The following is a 14,816-nucleotide window of genomic DNA, read 5'->3' as shown; positions in this document are numbered from 1 at the left end:
AGCAACTGAGGCAAAAACAGATGACACTCACTTGAAAAACTATCTGCGTTTTAAAGCCTTTGGGGGAAAGTTAGATAAGCGTTTATCTTCTTTTTTCTCTGTGTGTGTCTCTACACTTCAGTGCCCTCTGCAGAATTGAAAAAAAAAGAGCTGTGATGGTCTTGCTTTTGGAAACTGACATTTGAATAGTGAGTGTCCCTGACGCAGGGTGGTGTTATTAATGTCTGGAGCTGGGTGTAACCCGCTGCAGCAGCGCAAAAATGCAATAACAAAGCCAGTGGACTCATGCCTGGAGTGCTATCAGGTTGGCCCCTGTCACAGTATTGTCTCATATATTAATGAAGACCATCATTTACTACGACATCTGCACTCTGTGGCATAGCATACAAATGATCACTAGGCACACAGTGAAAACTACTTATTTATTTATGACAGGTTCAGCACATTCATATGAGTAAACAACCACTTCCCAGTTATTATTACCATTAAAATTATTCTTATTGTTGCCAACATTAAGTAAATTCCTGTGGAGGTTTTTTAGTTAACTGTTCCCAAATGCCTGATAAAAACGTTTTTTCACATATTCACTCTTTTTCTTTCTCTGTAGCCTGGAACTTTTTTGTGTGCTCTACATAAAGTGTAAACTGACTTTCCCACAAGAGCTAACGTCAAACAGACGCTAACCAACCTCCCAGTAAATAGTTCACATCATCAGAACAGAGGAAAGGGAGTTTCATTGGCTCAATTAAGTTAGAAGCGTGTTGTTAAACAGATGTTTTTGTACTCGACTGTCACGACTAACCTTTAGGAAAGCTGTCTAAGAGGACCTGGAGCAGCACAGCCCACTAAGGACACCCATATGAGCTGACTTTCCACTGGAGTGATTTCATCAGTAATGAGGCACTATAAGCTGCAGATGTTGTGTCAAACTCTCCAATAGGAACCATGGCAACAGGATGAACACACACTGAGGACCTTGCCCAAGGTGATCCAAACACTCCTGTATGTGCTGACTGGGTGCCAAACTAGCTGACGTCTCTCAGGCATTGTTAATACTATAGCCTAACCAAAGAGGTTATTCAATCCTGGCTGTTGTACTTCATATATTAGAAACATATTTAGTTTTAAACATGCAGTCCTCGGATCTGAAAAGGATGGATTCTTTTAATTTTGAAGTTTAAATCTCAGCTTCACTGACTTTATGGGATTTCCAAAACCAGCAGGACAAAACAATTGAAAGAAACACTTCAGGACCATGTTATCACTGCAGTTCCATGATTTTCAACACATTAAAAAAAAGAAGAAAAAAAAAGAAATATGTAAAAGTGGGCCCCAGTTTGCTTAAAGAGAAGATGTTTGACATTGGCAAGAACGGCAAAAAAAAAACAACAACAGGAAAACAATGCAGAGCAGCTCGACATGTAAGAATATCACTGTGTGCACAAACAACTGTGTTTATTAACTACAGCACAACACTCTCAGTCACTGTTTGGTCACCAAATAAATCACCAACTTATGGCAATGATGCGGTAAAACAAGTCTTTCCAAGGAGAGACTATTACGGGGAAATGCACTCATCTTCATATCCCCAAAATGTCTTCAAATAAATCTTCAGTTCCTTTATCGTTTCTCTATCTTTCTTCCTTCTCCTTTGGTTCTCTCTACAGTTTTCTCTTCTTCTGTTTTCTCCTCTGTCTCCGTGTGATTTAGGTGATGTAGATGCGGTGAAAGTCGTTGGCTCCGAAGGCACAGTTGCACTTGGGGCACTTCCTCTGTCGGGTGTCGTAACGCATCTTCAGACATTCGTAGCAGAAAACGTGGAAACACTTGGTGAGCACGGTCTCCTTGTCTCGGGTGTTGCAGCAGGGGCAGCGCAGCTTGGCCTGGAGACAGATAAACACAATGTATACCGACTTGCCAACAATGCTATTACTTCCATTCATTGTATGATAACACTTGAGGGTGTAACGAGTGAGATTCTTCCCAAAAGTACGAAGAAACCATAATATTTCTGTAAAGGATTGAGCTTGCTTTCTGGTCCATCTTCTACTTCAGAAATGGAAATAAGGTACAAATGAAAAACTGCCATTTACACCAGATCAAGCAGATTACAAGGTAGTAGTATGTTTCATTAGGACTTATTACTTTCTGACTCATACTTTCATTGCAGCAAACCCACAACACTTCCACCAGTGTTGTGGGTTTGCTGCAGATTTTGCCAGAGAGCTGCTGGTGCTTTTGTAAGTCCCTTGTCACTATCAGAGGTTAATTAAAGTAATACATTTCTCTGCACATAAATTAGATTTTTCTCTTTTTCACCTTGTACTGGTTGATTTCCTCCTGCAGGATCTCGTCAGCATCAGAGTAAACCTCCACCTTCTTCTGTTTCTCCAGCTTCCGCCTCAGCCTGGACAGATCCTCCTAGAAGACACCAGGAGAAGTCTCGTTAAAGCAACTTAAGTGACCTTTTCGATCAGCATTTAAACTTAGAGAGAGAGCTTGGATTGACATTCTGAAATACAACGCACCTGTGCTCGTTTAAGGTTGCTGCTTTCCCTTTCCCGGGCTGTGCGGTTCTCAGCCACAGAGACCTGGATCTCTTTAAGCTTGGCCTGCGTGTGTTCAAGCTGCACCTTCAGGTCCTCTGCCAGCTGGGCAGCCTCCACCGCCTGCAGCATGGAAGGAACCGGACACACTCAATAAAAAAACCTAATGATGAGATTCCAGAGCTGTAATGTAGTGGTGGTACAGTAAGCGTGAATCTATTCCTTGTGCTTCAACCTCAGAGCTTTGGTCGTGTTCTAACTTAAAGGATGGCATTTTTGCTATACTTTCCATCTCTGACGACCATTTTCCACACAACCATAAGATTTTAGCTCCTCTTCAGAGCTTCCAAGCAGCCGGTGGCTGCAGTTAAAGTAAGAAACCCCTTTTATGTGTTTTTCTGTTATGTTTTAATTTTATTGTTAGCAGATTGCATCTGTAATGCTGTGTGGATTTTCCTAATTGTGAGAATAAAATCAAATGTGTCTTGAGTTCAAGCCAAACATTTATGTAAGCGTCGAGTTGATCACATTTACTGTGCCTCAGTGCACTGCGCACACGCACACGCACACACACACACACACACACACACACGTGCAGGTACAGTGGAAACTGCTTATAGTGATCAAAAAGCTCAGGACAGAATCACTCCTATACAAATGATGTTTAAATAGTTTGCTTATAGTAAGTGTTGCAGTGTTCATTTTGGGTCTTTTCATACACATGACAACATATGGAAAGAAATTTGACAACTACAGTAATTCTATTGTTTTTTGGCCTATTTATGACTATGCATCTCGAGAGGCAATCACATCTGATCTGTTTTCTGTGCTCTGAATTTGACTTTACTGCATTTACTTTACTCCCATGACACACATATGATATGCACTTAGCGGCTGCAGCACCATTATTGCCTCGCAGTAATCCGTCTGCTTCCAGCTGGCTACCTGAGGCTGGTGCTGCGTGCACATTGAAATCATGACAGGAAAAAGAAAGTCATTTTCTCTCATTGAAAAACTTAAGTCTCCTTGAAGCTTATGACGAAATGCCAAAAACAAGCCAACGAGATGCAGCAGCGAAACAACAAGCGTCGAAACAGCTGTACTATATTTTGAAAGTCGATAAAATTGAGTAAATAGCGAAGCTGCCCGTTTCATTACTTTATATTCATGTAATAAGTATACAAATGCCAATCAGATGGTGATCTACTTGAGAAAAAGAAAAAGAAAATAAATTGGTTATAATAATCATCCACGTATAGTGATATTTGACCCAGACAGACATGATCACTATAAGCGGTTTCCAATGTACTTGCAATGTTGACAATTACCAGACACATGTCACAGTAGGCATATTGACTACTTGTGTGACCATTTTCGGACAGACTTAAGGTATGATTTGCTGAAAACGTATTTCATTAATGCGGTGTTATGTGGCAGCCAACCTTCAAATCTAGGTTGTCATTCAGTACTTCCCACAAGCACCTGACCTGAACACACCAACACCAAGTGATGATATGTACAAGTACGACTCTCGGTGCGTGCTATTATCCAGATCTGCCGCTGTGCTCAGTGTTTCTATTTAGGGCTAGCAGGAAATCACAGACATCTGGCAGCAATGAAATCAGCCAGTGATTAGCGAGTCACGAGTGCAGCAGACCAGGATTGATGGCATCTCTTCTCACCTTCCTCTTGTTGAGTTCGAGTGCTTGTGTCCGGACGGCCAGCTCTTTTTCCAGAGCGGCCAGCGTGCTCTGGAGAACACCCTCTTTTTCTTCAAGCTTCTGTACAACCAGCAGCTGGGCATCCACCTATCAACAGCAGCAACAGTAAGCAGTTAGCACCTCAACGTGCTGACACAAGATCTATCAACTCTTCATTTCCATGTTAAAAAGATACACGTCACCTGGGTTTTGAATGTGAGAACTTGGTCCGCCAATTCCTCCTTCTCTTCTTTCAGCAGCTTGTAGATCTGGTTAGATTTAATTCTCTCACTCATCAGCTTGAAATTGGCATCGTCCTTCTCTCGTAATTGCTGCAATAGTCGGCTGTTCTGTTCCTGCATGTCCTCAAAAGCCTGCCCTGTTACGTCCATCTCGCTCAGCAGGGCTTCCTCCTCCTCAAAAGATGCACAGGTGTCAGTGATCAAGAACAGTGGAAGCCAAGAGACAGAAAGTGATAATTTGTTGCTGCTTTTGGACTCCAGTTTAAAAGCAGGTGGTGCCTAGTTTCATCAGCATTTGCAGTCAATCATATAAAACACTGTTCCTGTTGGAGGTATGCAACGTAGCTGCAGAAAGTTTGTCAGTTAGTAAGCCATTGTCCTCCAACAATGCTTTGTCCTAAAACCATTCCTTGTGTGTGAAAAAAAGCATTTGAAATAAATTAAGACCATTTATTGCCCTCATTACGCATTCAAAATGGAATCGCCTGCATTTACTCTTCCCTACTACTACTAAATAAAAAGCAGAAATGTTGAAATGAAAACAGATCGAATGAAAGATCTCAAATCTCTTTATTACACTTTAGTTTGCAGGATCACCAACTTGCCAAGTAGTTGGATCTGAGTGTGCTAATATCATACTGTATTAGCTGATGGGTTTAATTACATTACCCCTTCATTGGCCTATTTATGACTATGCATCTCGAGAGGCAATCACACCTGACCTGTTTTCTGTGCTATGAATTTGACTTTGCTGCATTGACTTAATTTTGGTTGAAATTGCCCACTTATGAGCCAACTAGGGCCTATAAACCAAAGTCATATGAACTCTCAACTAGCTTGTTTATTGGATCGTTTTGGCAATCTGTCATCTAGCAAAGCTGAATTTCTGGCAGCCAGCAACTGCTGGGAACAAATCGAAAACATCCAAGTCTAAAACAGTCTAGTTGTTGTACTTTTATTTCGTACCAGGTTAGAAGTCAAGATTAAAGAGCCGGATAAATAAGTATCAGTCCAGACTGTGTTTCGCCTTCTGTTAATTATGTTCTGCTAGACCTCCCATGCATGAGGAGCTGCAGGCTATCAGATCTCAACATCTGTCTCCTTTTTACTCATAAAATGGTATGGAACAACAGTTCAACAACTTAAAACACATTTTTTCATCTTGGTGGCATTCTTGGTATTTGGTTTAATTGTATTCTCAGTGCTAATGAACACCAATCTGCATTTTTAGGTGATCTTAGAGCAGTTATTTGCTTTGTAGCAGAGTTCACAGACACAAAACTATAACAGTAAATGTTCAAGATTCTTTGGGTGAGGACAATATGATTCGTATTAACTAATAAGCCTCTAAGCCTGACAATTATCACATTTAATAACTCACTTGGGTCAACAGTGAATATTATCGTGACAAGAGTATTACATTATCTAATCTGGGTGTATCCACTATTCACGCAGCTCAAGTTTTAGAATTACAATGACATTACTTAACCAACATTGGACCCAAGCCAGATAATAGTTTTATATTGTACATCTCTCAACAGCCTGCCCTCTTATTCCCTCAGTTTTCTGATTTACTAATGAAATTCCACACAAGTGTCTCATAGTTTACAAGAGCAAAACAAGGTGAGTGAGCTCAGATCTGACAGTGTTTTACATACTCAGAATTTATCAGGGTGACTCACCCAAAAAGATTCGCCCCCACCCAGAAAGATTTTTGCATTTTCTCCCCATAAAATGTCATACTTTCAAGTGACAAAAAAAGATACAGAATTGACTTGTTTTCTTAAGGTGTCATCTATGAAAGACTACAAAGTTCTCAACTTGATTTTTACATACAAGTGTTTTTGAATTCTCAGTTCATTTGCTGCAAGAGCTGCAACTATTTTGATGGAAATTGTTCAAAAATAGATAAAATCAGACGTGTACTGTGCCAGAAATTTAACAAATGACAAATGGCACAGCTTTAAAGAGTTATACTGTCAGAAATTGAGACTTGGAGGAAAAACAATGAACAATCATGGACTTTATTAAAACTAGAATGTGATAATGGTAGCTTCTTGTTTTAAAAAGTTTATGACAATGACTCCTGGCAAATGTTTGTGTGGGCAAGGTGTTTCTTTTTTTACAATGATTTTACTATCTTTTGAATAATCTTAAATCAGCAAAGATATTTTTTAAAACTTTTTTGTTAAGTTACAATTTGTGTGAAGGAGAGATCAACGTGGTTGCAGTGGATTTTCTTTTTTACTCTTTTCAACAACACTGCTGCCATGATCATCAATTGGATGTCCGTAAATTAAATACATTACAGATAGAAATTGGAGGAAAAACTATCTATGAAAATAAAGTTATCAAAACAACAAAACATGCTGTAACAAAATTAAATGTTACCACCAGACGAGCGTGACCATGACCAGCTGATGAAATTCAAATGAAAGGCCAAAGCGTCAGGTTTCAATTCCCCTTTGTTCATCTAAGATTAGGAGAACTTCTCTCTTAAGCAAATGTGATACTTGCTCTACTTTCATTATTAACACAAGCGGTTCGTTCATATGAATTTCTGGTGTATATGTACATGTTTGTGCAGGTCTAAAATTCTTAAGAAAAAATTATTCATTCAGGAAACTAAGGGGAACATAATGTGTGGTCTTACGGAACAAATACCTGTTTAGTGGCAGCGAGTTTCTTCTGTAGATGCTCAATGGTCTCTTCTGCCACTCGGATCTTCCTGAGGGCATCTTCATCAGCCAGCTTCTTGCTCTCCTTCCTCTCCCTCTCCTCCAGCTCTCGCACTCGCATCCTCAACTCATCCACCTGATTTGATATCAGAGACGGGAGATATTAGGGATCGACTGTAACTTGGAAGTACGCATTTCTGTTTGAATAGTTTGACCAAGAGCTTTTTGTTACATGCAAAAAAAAAAAAAAAGTGCAAAAGTATGACTGACAGACAAGATGCTTAAGAACAAACCTCAGCTTTAGATTTGCGTTCAGCTGCCATTAGCTGCACTTTGTCCCTCTGCTCCTTTGGAGCCGACTTGTACATGTCCAATAGGAGCTTCATCTCTTTCTGGGACTCCTGGGCTTTCCTGATGAGCAGAAGGGGTTAAAGAAGACAAAGGGATTACGTTACCATTAGCAATTACATCAGTGTGACTGGTTTGATGGCCCCAGGGCCTCTGCCAGGGCTTGTATGTGTGTTGTCTTTCAGTGTTGCTGGTTCCTGGTTAGTTGGAGCTGGAGGTCATCAAGGAATTGGAAGGAGCTGTCCACTGTCTACAGGTAGTGTGGTGGCTACCTCTTCTCTGGCACCTCGTTGTGTTACGTTGGACTTCTTTGATTTCTTGTATATTTTATTTGGTGTTATCTTAGTTAACCTGGCAGCGTGTCTTCCTGCCAGTTTCACTTGTTAGAAACAACATTTTTGTTACATTTGTTAAACTAAATTAATCTCTGTTAAATAAAATTCCTTTCTTTTAGTTAATAACTTACGTGTGTTTCCCTTATTTGCTATTGACTCAGAGCTGGGCAACAACACTACTTGAGTGCTTCTAAGCCCACATTCACACATTTGCTTAATGACATGATTGCCAGTAAAACTTTGTTGGTGCAGCTGTCAGATATTTTTTAACAAATCTAAGCAGGTGATGGAGACTGACTTTGTTTTTCCAGCAATGGAGAGATTGAAACATGAAGAAATTAGATTTTGGGGCAAACGTGTAAAAATTGTTTATAAAATGAAAATGATGTTGAGTCAAAGGGGGATTTACTTGAGTTCTACTCTGAGCATCTTCAGTGTGTCTGAGTCCTTCCTCTTCAGCTCGTCGCTGCGCTGCCTCTCTCTCTCACGCTCACGCTCTCGTTCTCGCTCAGCTTCCCTCTCCCTCTCTCTCTCTCTGGCCCGCTGTCTCTCCAGTTCCTTCCTCCTCTCTTCTTCCTCCTCCTGGTCCTCATCCTCCTCTTTCTTCACGTCGATGCTGTCACTCGTTGTCTCCTCTAGAATCAGTACCCCTGTGTCGCCACTCTGGCAACGTAACTGTTGACAAAGCAAAAAACATAAAACAATTACCATCATTATTTCACTGATAACAAACTTGACATGATTTAGAGGAAATGTATCTCTACCAAAAGTATCAATGAAACACTGCAACCATTTGCCTATGAATCACGTCATCTACCTTGTTGATCTCCATCTGTGTTTCCCGCAACTTCCTTTTATAGCGCTGCACATCACCTTTCAGCTGCAAGTTGTGGTTCTGAAGGCTGCTGATTAAATGTCGCATCTCTCTGTTGATTGGTCCTGAGAAAAAAGATGAAAGCCAGGCATATAGAGAGAACATTCAATGTGTGGTTTTGTTTTGAGTCATTCAACATTGTCTGGTGCTGTAAATGATGCTACCCAGGAATGACATCATGATACAAGTGACATAACATGCACTGTTCCCACAAACACAACCTGTGCTAACAGCTCATAAAAACATCTTCCTCTGCTGATCATTGTGTTGCTTAGTATTCACCTGTGTATCTTCCTAAAATTATTGGAATTTACAAACTTGTTTGCACTAATCTGATAACTGAACCTTGCACTTCAGTAAACATAATCAATCTCTAAATACAGTTATAAATTTGTAAACACAGTTTATCCTAATGCACCATACTGTGGCATGATTCCTCTCCCTCTTCAGAGACTTCTTGATTGATGCGAGGGTGTGTTTTGACAGGTACCTGCTTGCTCGTTGGCTGCCAGGTTTTGCTCAAACTCGATGCGCAGCATCTCATATTCTTTGCGCACCTGGGCCAGGGTGTCCTCCAGCTGGATGACCTCAGTCCTCAGCTTCTTCTGAAGGGAAAGCTCATCACTCTGAACGGTTGAAAACATTAAGGCATTGTTGACCATGTTGCCAAGCATAATACACAAATACAGGTTTAAGGTGTTGTGTTGGAACAGTGACACAAGGCTTCATTCAAAGTGCAGTCAGGAAAAATAACAGAGGTCATATATTTTCTCTGATGAATTACACTCATTTTTTCTTATGAGATCAACTTCGATCTATAAAATTTACCTCCATGTGCTCAATCTGTCGGAGGTGGGCATTCTTGGCAGTGAGCAGGAGAGCCCGTGCCTCATCCAGCTGGGTTTTCACCCCGAGTGACTCGTTGTACAGCAGGGAGAATTGAGATTGCAGACATTTGTACTCCAGGGTCTCCTTCACAACCTCCTCTGGAATATTCCGCAAGTCCATCTAAAAAAAAGAGCATCAAAAGTGTCTTACCACAATGCACTGGCTCATACCATAATGTCAACCGTTAAAAAAAATAAAAGCACCTGCCTCAAGAATATGAATTGGGTTCTCGACAACAAGATGAAGTGTTATCAGTGCTTCCAGTCTATCAGTCAGAGATTATATCTTTACCTTGAGTTTCTCGCTCTCCCTCACAGCCTCCTGGAGCTCCAGCTGCAGTTTCTCCAACTCGGCCATGCGGCTATTAGCTAACTCCTGGTTGTGCTCCAACTCTGCATTAAGACTCTCAAACTACGATGACAACAAAGACCACAAGTTATACATAGAAGAAATGTGCAAGTTATAACAACGTTTTGCCAGCATGGCACTTCTCCAGTTATGCAAAACTTGCATCTGAGATATTAAACTGGACAATAAAAAAGTTGATAACTTTCTGTGAATGCTCACCTTTTGAATGTTCAATGTAATCTGGCCTCCAGGAAGCCCACCTGAGCTGCCAGTGCTGCTGTATCCAGACTTAAGCTACAGATAGCAATCAGAAGAACACAGGTTAAAAAAAAGAAAGAAAGAAAGAAAGAACATCAGGAAAAACAACACACACAACACACATCACATCTACTAATATCTTACGACATCATTCACACAATGCTTATTTTCTTCTTACACAGATAGCATTGATGGAGTGTATCACTCCATCAATGCACGCACTGACGGAATGTATCACTCCATCAATGCACGCACTGACAGCAAGATGTACAAGAAAAAGAGCAGCTCGCTTGACTCATGTTGATGCTTCGAACTTTATCATTGTTGACTCATACACAGAGTGCAGAATAATAACATTTAAGTAACAACATCATCAGCCTACGCCTTACAGAGAAATAAAGCATACACATACTGGAAAAAAAGGCACAGATACACAAGTTGTACACAGACAACATCATACTAACGCACCTGCTCCATGGCCTCTGCTAGATGTTTGTTGAGCTTTTGTTCCCTGTTGCGGAGTTTCTCAATGTCCCACTGCAGGTCCTCCACTGTCGTCTCCATCTCAGACACCTTGGTCTCAGAGCTGGTCACCTTGTCCACCAACTCATTGTACTGCAACAAGGGCAAAGCATAGTCCCTTTCACACATGCACTGCAACCTTGAACTTATCTAGACATTACCTGGAGGAGCTGTATGTGAGAACGCAAATGTCCAAATCAGATGGACCGGACATTAAATGGACTTTACCCCGTCAGCTCCCTAGCAGAAAGTCTGTGTGTCCATGTGGTAAGTATACACCAAAAGCAATGGTTATGAACACAAATAGACATTTTTACTATTTTCTCATTCACATACTACAACCATTTCTGACACACACACTCTCACACCAGTTTACAGCGCCAAGGACATCATACCTCCATGGACATCTTGTGGTGTCGACCCTGCAGGAGAGTGGCCAGGTCTCGCAGTCGACTGTTCTCCTCCATCAGAGTGTGGTTCACATTGATGATCTCAGACTGGCTCTCATCCTCACATGCTGCCAATGAAAATCAAGTTAGCAGTGCCCAATTAGAGTGGAGCTGTCGAGTGTCAAAAACACCCTGCTCACATTTATACCACCACTTAATAATCACACTAGTTTTGCTGTAGGATGTAAAATGTGTGCGTGTCATTAATTTATTGAATATGATTTACCTGCAGCCTGGACCTGCTTGGACATGTCATCGATGCGGCTGTGCAGCCTGTCGAAGACACAGACCAGACAGGAGATGGCTTCCTTACTGAACTGCATGCGGTCCTGTAGGTGCAGGGTGAGCTCCTCCTCGCTGCTGTGCTCCAGTGTGGCCAGGAAACCCTTGGCATTCTCACTTAGAGGAGGAGGGGGCGGCGATGCATCTGCACACATTTGGAGATGATGATATGAAGGTTTGGTCAGGAGAGCAGGTGATAATATGATGAAAGTCATAAAACTCTTTTTTTTGTCTTCTGTAAAGACAATCTGAATCGGTTGGACTGACTGCCTGACAAATGCAAAGACAGAGCCTTTTTCAAATTCTCACAAAGCAAAGTACATGTGTTAACACTATAGTCTTGCTTTATGATAACATTAAATTCTACATGCTTTTTGCCAGGAGAGGCTGCCAAAACATGCAAAAGAAGCTGAAACAGTTGCCATGTATCATCTCAGTGATACTGCTTCTGTGCTGCCTTTTCCTTCAACTTAACTGGAGGTGTTTTCACTTTGAGTGAATTCACATCTAATCAAATTTTGATTCTATTAGACGTTTTAATGTCATTTTCCAGCACATACATGCGCTTTCATTTGCAGATATTCTTGTGTATAACATTAGTTTGAATCAGTCTTGTTGCAAAATTTTCACAAAGTTAGCTACAAGAGTAAACAACAGTTGCAAAATAACAAAAAGAATTATGAGACTGATGGGAGTGTTTCCCCTATATGCTTTCAACAGTAGCGCAGTGCCGCTGATAAATGCTGAACACCACTGCTGAAATTTCATATTGTACATAACAATCATGACGAACACAAACCACATGTACTTTCTCTGCTTTGAACATCTGACTGGAGCTAGTAGGGAGAGAATGGGAACTGGTAACCTGTATATATCATGTATGGTATCATGCGCAAGCAATGAAACCTTCATAAACCTTAGTAAAAAGCCAGTAAGAGTACTCTATCAAATCACCTGTACAACAAGCATGAACATGTAGAAAAGCAATATTTTCAACTGCTTTGTCAGCAGTGTCTCATCTACTGCTGGTACATTTCACACAAGCACAGTGCACTGGTTAAGCTAATGGCGAATTGTTATGAACAAGCTAAAGCGAAATCTGTTTACTGTTTATAAAGAATGAATGAGTAAGGTCAACAGTCAGATTATAGCAGTCCTTGACGCAATCAGTAAAGGAGAATTCCACAAAAAACCTGCTTACCTGTTGTTGAGTTCTGTGGCGGCTCTGTGGGCGTCAACAACTCTTCTGACCCATCAGGAGGAGGCGGCTGCTGCTGCTCTTGACACTCTTCCTGACGCTCCTCCTGCTGCTGCTGCTCTGGCTGCTCCCCCTCATTCTGTGTCTCTGGGAGTGGAGGTGGAGGCACAGCAGAGGCTGGTGAGGCCAGACTGACACCATCTTCCTCCATTGGTGTAGGGTCAGGGAGAGGAGCAGACGGCGGGACAGGGGCGGATGCCACCGGAGTTTCTGGCTCAATACGTTTGCGTAGAACATGCACATCCTCTTCCAACTGCAAATCAGAAACACAAAGATCAGAGGAAGTGTTTATCCTCTCTGGACAAAGCATTATCATGGATTTATTTATTTGGATTTATTATTTTATTTCTTGTACAGCAACAATCAGGAAGAGTGCCATTCACAAAACTGAGTCAAGCAATTTGTATGATCTTTTGACTACAATTACAGTGGTACTTTCACAGATAGACTTAACACAGTGTGCAACACTCCTAATTGGGTATGTTTACATGCACACAAACAAATAAAGGGTTGGGTAGCATTTATGTGTGCCACATTATGTACAGTTAATTTGACCACCTGGTTTACATATGGCTTTGACATGACAATTGGGTTTAATTGGGTAACAAAACTGTAATCAAATGTGCAGTCATACCTGCGACCAGTAGCGATTGACAATCAGCAGGGTGGTGTCATCAGTGGCTTGCCTCTTCTCCAGCTTTTCAATTTTCTCTCGTAACTCATCCTCCATCGTCTGTCTCTGCTCCAAGCGCTCACACAGCTTCTTATTCTTGAACTGGAGCACCTTCATGTCCATTTCCTCCTGCATTGAAGAAATAAGAGGGATATTAGAAATGAACTCTATAAGTCATTTGAGCAGAGGTGGTAGTAAGTGGACTGCAAGTCAAGTCAAATTTATTTATATAGCACATTTTATACGGCAAGTGTAAACTCAATGTGCTTAAAAACAAGTAAAGATCATACATAACAAATATATAACATTAACATTACATATATAAAACAACATTACATATATAAAACAGAGGATGATTTGTGAGGGCAGAGGCACCAAATAACTCACTGTAGAAGAGACTCCAGCGATGCGTATGGGCTCAATGAGAGTGGTGGTGGTCTTCTCCTCTTTTTTGCTCTTCTTCTCAGGGGGGCCAGGGGGGCTGTCCCCTCCTGAGGGACGTTTTCCTCCCCCAGCACCTGACATCCTTCCTTCCCCTACAAGAGAGAAAGCATTACATAACGTGAAATATTGTTGTTAACGTAATAGTTTTAAGTAATAACAAGTTGAACTCATTCATTTGATGTCAGTGGGCAACGACATTAGCCTTGCTTTTCATTACTACAGCAGGACCATTAATCTTAGCTGATTATACTGCTGTTCTGATGTTCGTATGAAAATATGCGTTCCTGTACTGTTATTCTGCTAAACACTGCTGACGAACCAATTGTTAATTTAGCATTTTTGCTTAGCTTAACGTACATTAGCGAGCTAAGCTAATGCTAACGTTAATTCACCCAGCTAAGCTAAACGGCGCTCTTTGTTCAGCGCATTTAATAACTTCTGGTGGGCCCTCTTATTCGCTTCCCACCGCTACACATGTAATATCATGTAAAAGACAAAATATGTACATGAACAGAAATGTATAAACCGTTTTTCTGACCAATATTAACGTTACAAACCTTCACAAGGAACGAATTAAAATGTAACTCATGACATCAGAGAAGCTACAGGAAATGACGAAAGTGCACTTCCGCTGAGTTTTTTTGTCGAGAAATTATTTGTAAAAACAAAACTATACATCTATCTGAGATATATTTTTCCTTAAAATGCAATTAATTCGTACTACGACGGAATATAAGGGCCACACTGAGAGGGTTTTTTAGATTGTGAGAATGAAGCGGTAATATTACAAGAATAATGAAGTAATTTTACATTTTAAAAAACGTAAATTTTATGGGAATAAACTGTTATTAAGAGAAAAAAACGCAATAGCACATGTAAGGGGGGGAATGAGAGGAGAAGTCTGCCGCCTGCTTAAAATGAGGAATGTGGAGCATCTTGTAAAGTTATACCATATTAAATATGGGTTTCAC

At 40.8% G+C, this 14,816-nt stretch overlaps 1 protein-coding gene across 2 annotated transcripts; it reads right to left on the bottom strand.

The window, feature by feature from the left end:
• Positions 1–405: 405 nt before the first annotated feature.
• rnf40 (ring finger protein 40) lies at positions 406–14,477 on the bottom strand. Of its 2 annotated transcripts, none has more exons than XM_067576594.1 (20): positions 14,403–14,477; positions 13,789–13,937; positions 13,363–13,530; positions 12,672–12,981; positions 11,415–11,615; positions 11,135–11,256; positions 10,686–10,832; positions 10,179–10,253; positions 9,903–10,022; positions 9,552–9,731; positions 9,214–9,349; positions 8,667–8,788; positions 8,259–8,524; positions 7,460–7,577; positions 7,153–7,302; positions 4,450–4,662; positions 4,229–4,354; positions 2,529–2,669; positions 2,320–2,421; positions 406–1,883 (listed from the first exon to the last, which is right to left on the bottom strand). In XM_067576594.1, the coding sequence occupies exons 2-20, from the start codon at positions 13,924–13,926 to the stop codon at positions 1,707–1,709; spliced, it is 3,012 nt and encodes a 1,003-aa protein (XP_067432695.1). In that variant the 5' UTR covers positions 13,927–13,937; positions 14,403–14,477; the 3' UTR covers positions 406–1,706. The 2 variants fall into 2 exon arrangements, with proteins under 2 accessions (XP_067432695.1, XP_067432697.1); XM_067576596.1 differs by having other exon boundaries at positions 4,450–4,659.
• Between the last annotated feature and the right edge of the window lie 339 nt (positions 14,478–14,816).

The sequence above is a fragment of the Thunnus thynnus genome, chromosome 20, assembly GCF_963924715.1.
Source record: "Thunnus thynnus chromosome 20, fThuThy2.1, whole genome shotgun sequence".
Classification (NCBI taxonomy): domain Eukaryota; kingdom Metazoa; phylum Chordata; class Actinopteri; order Scombriformes; family Scombridae; genus Thunnus; species Thunnus thynnus.
This window is presented reverse-complemented; position numbering and strand designations above follow the sequence as displayed.

Coding starts and splice junctions, on each gene's coding strand:
- rnf40 (XM_067576594.1), bottom strand. CDS start 13,926: ATGTCAGGTGCTGGGGGAGGAAAACGTCCCTCAGGAGGGGACAGCCCC. Junction 10,023..10,178: donor TTACATTGAACATTCAAAAG/GTGAGCATTCAC, acceptor TTGTCATCGTAG/TTTGAGAGTCTTAATGCAGA. Junction 2,670..4,228: donor TCGAACTCAACAAGAGGAAG/GTGAGAAGAGAT, acceptor TCCATGCTGCAG/GCGGTGGAGGCTGCCCAGCT.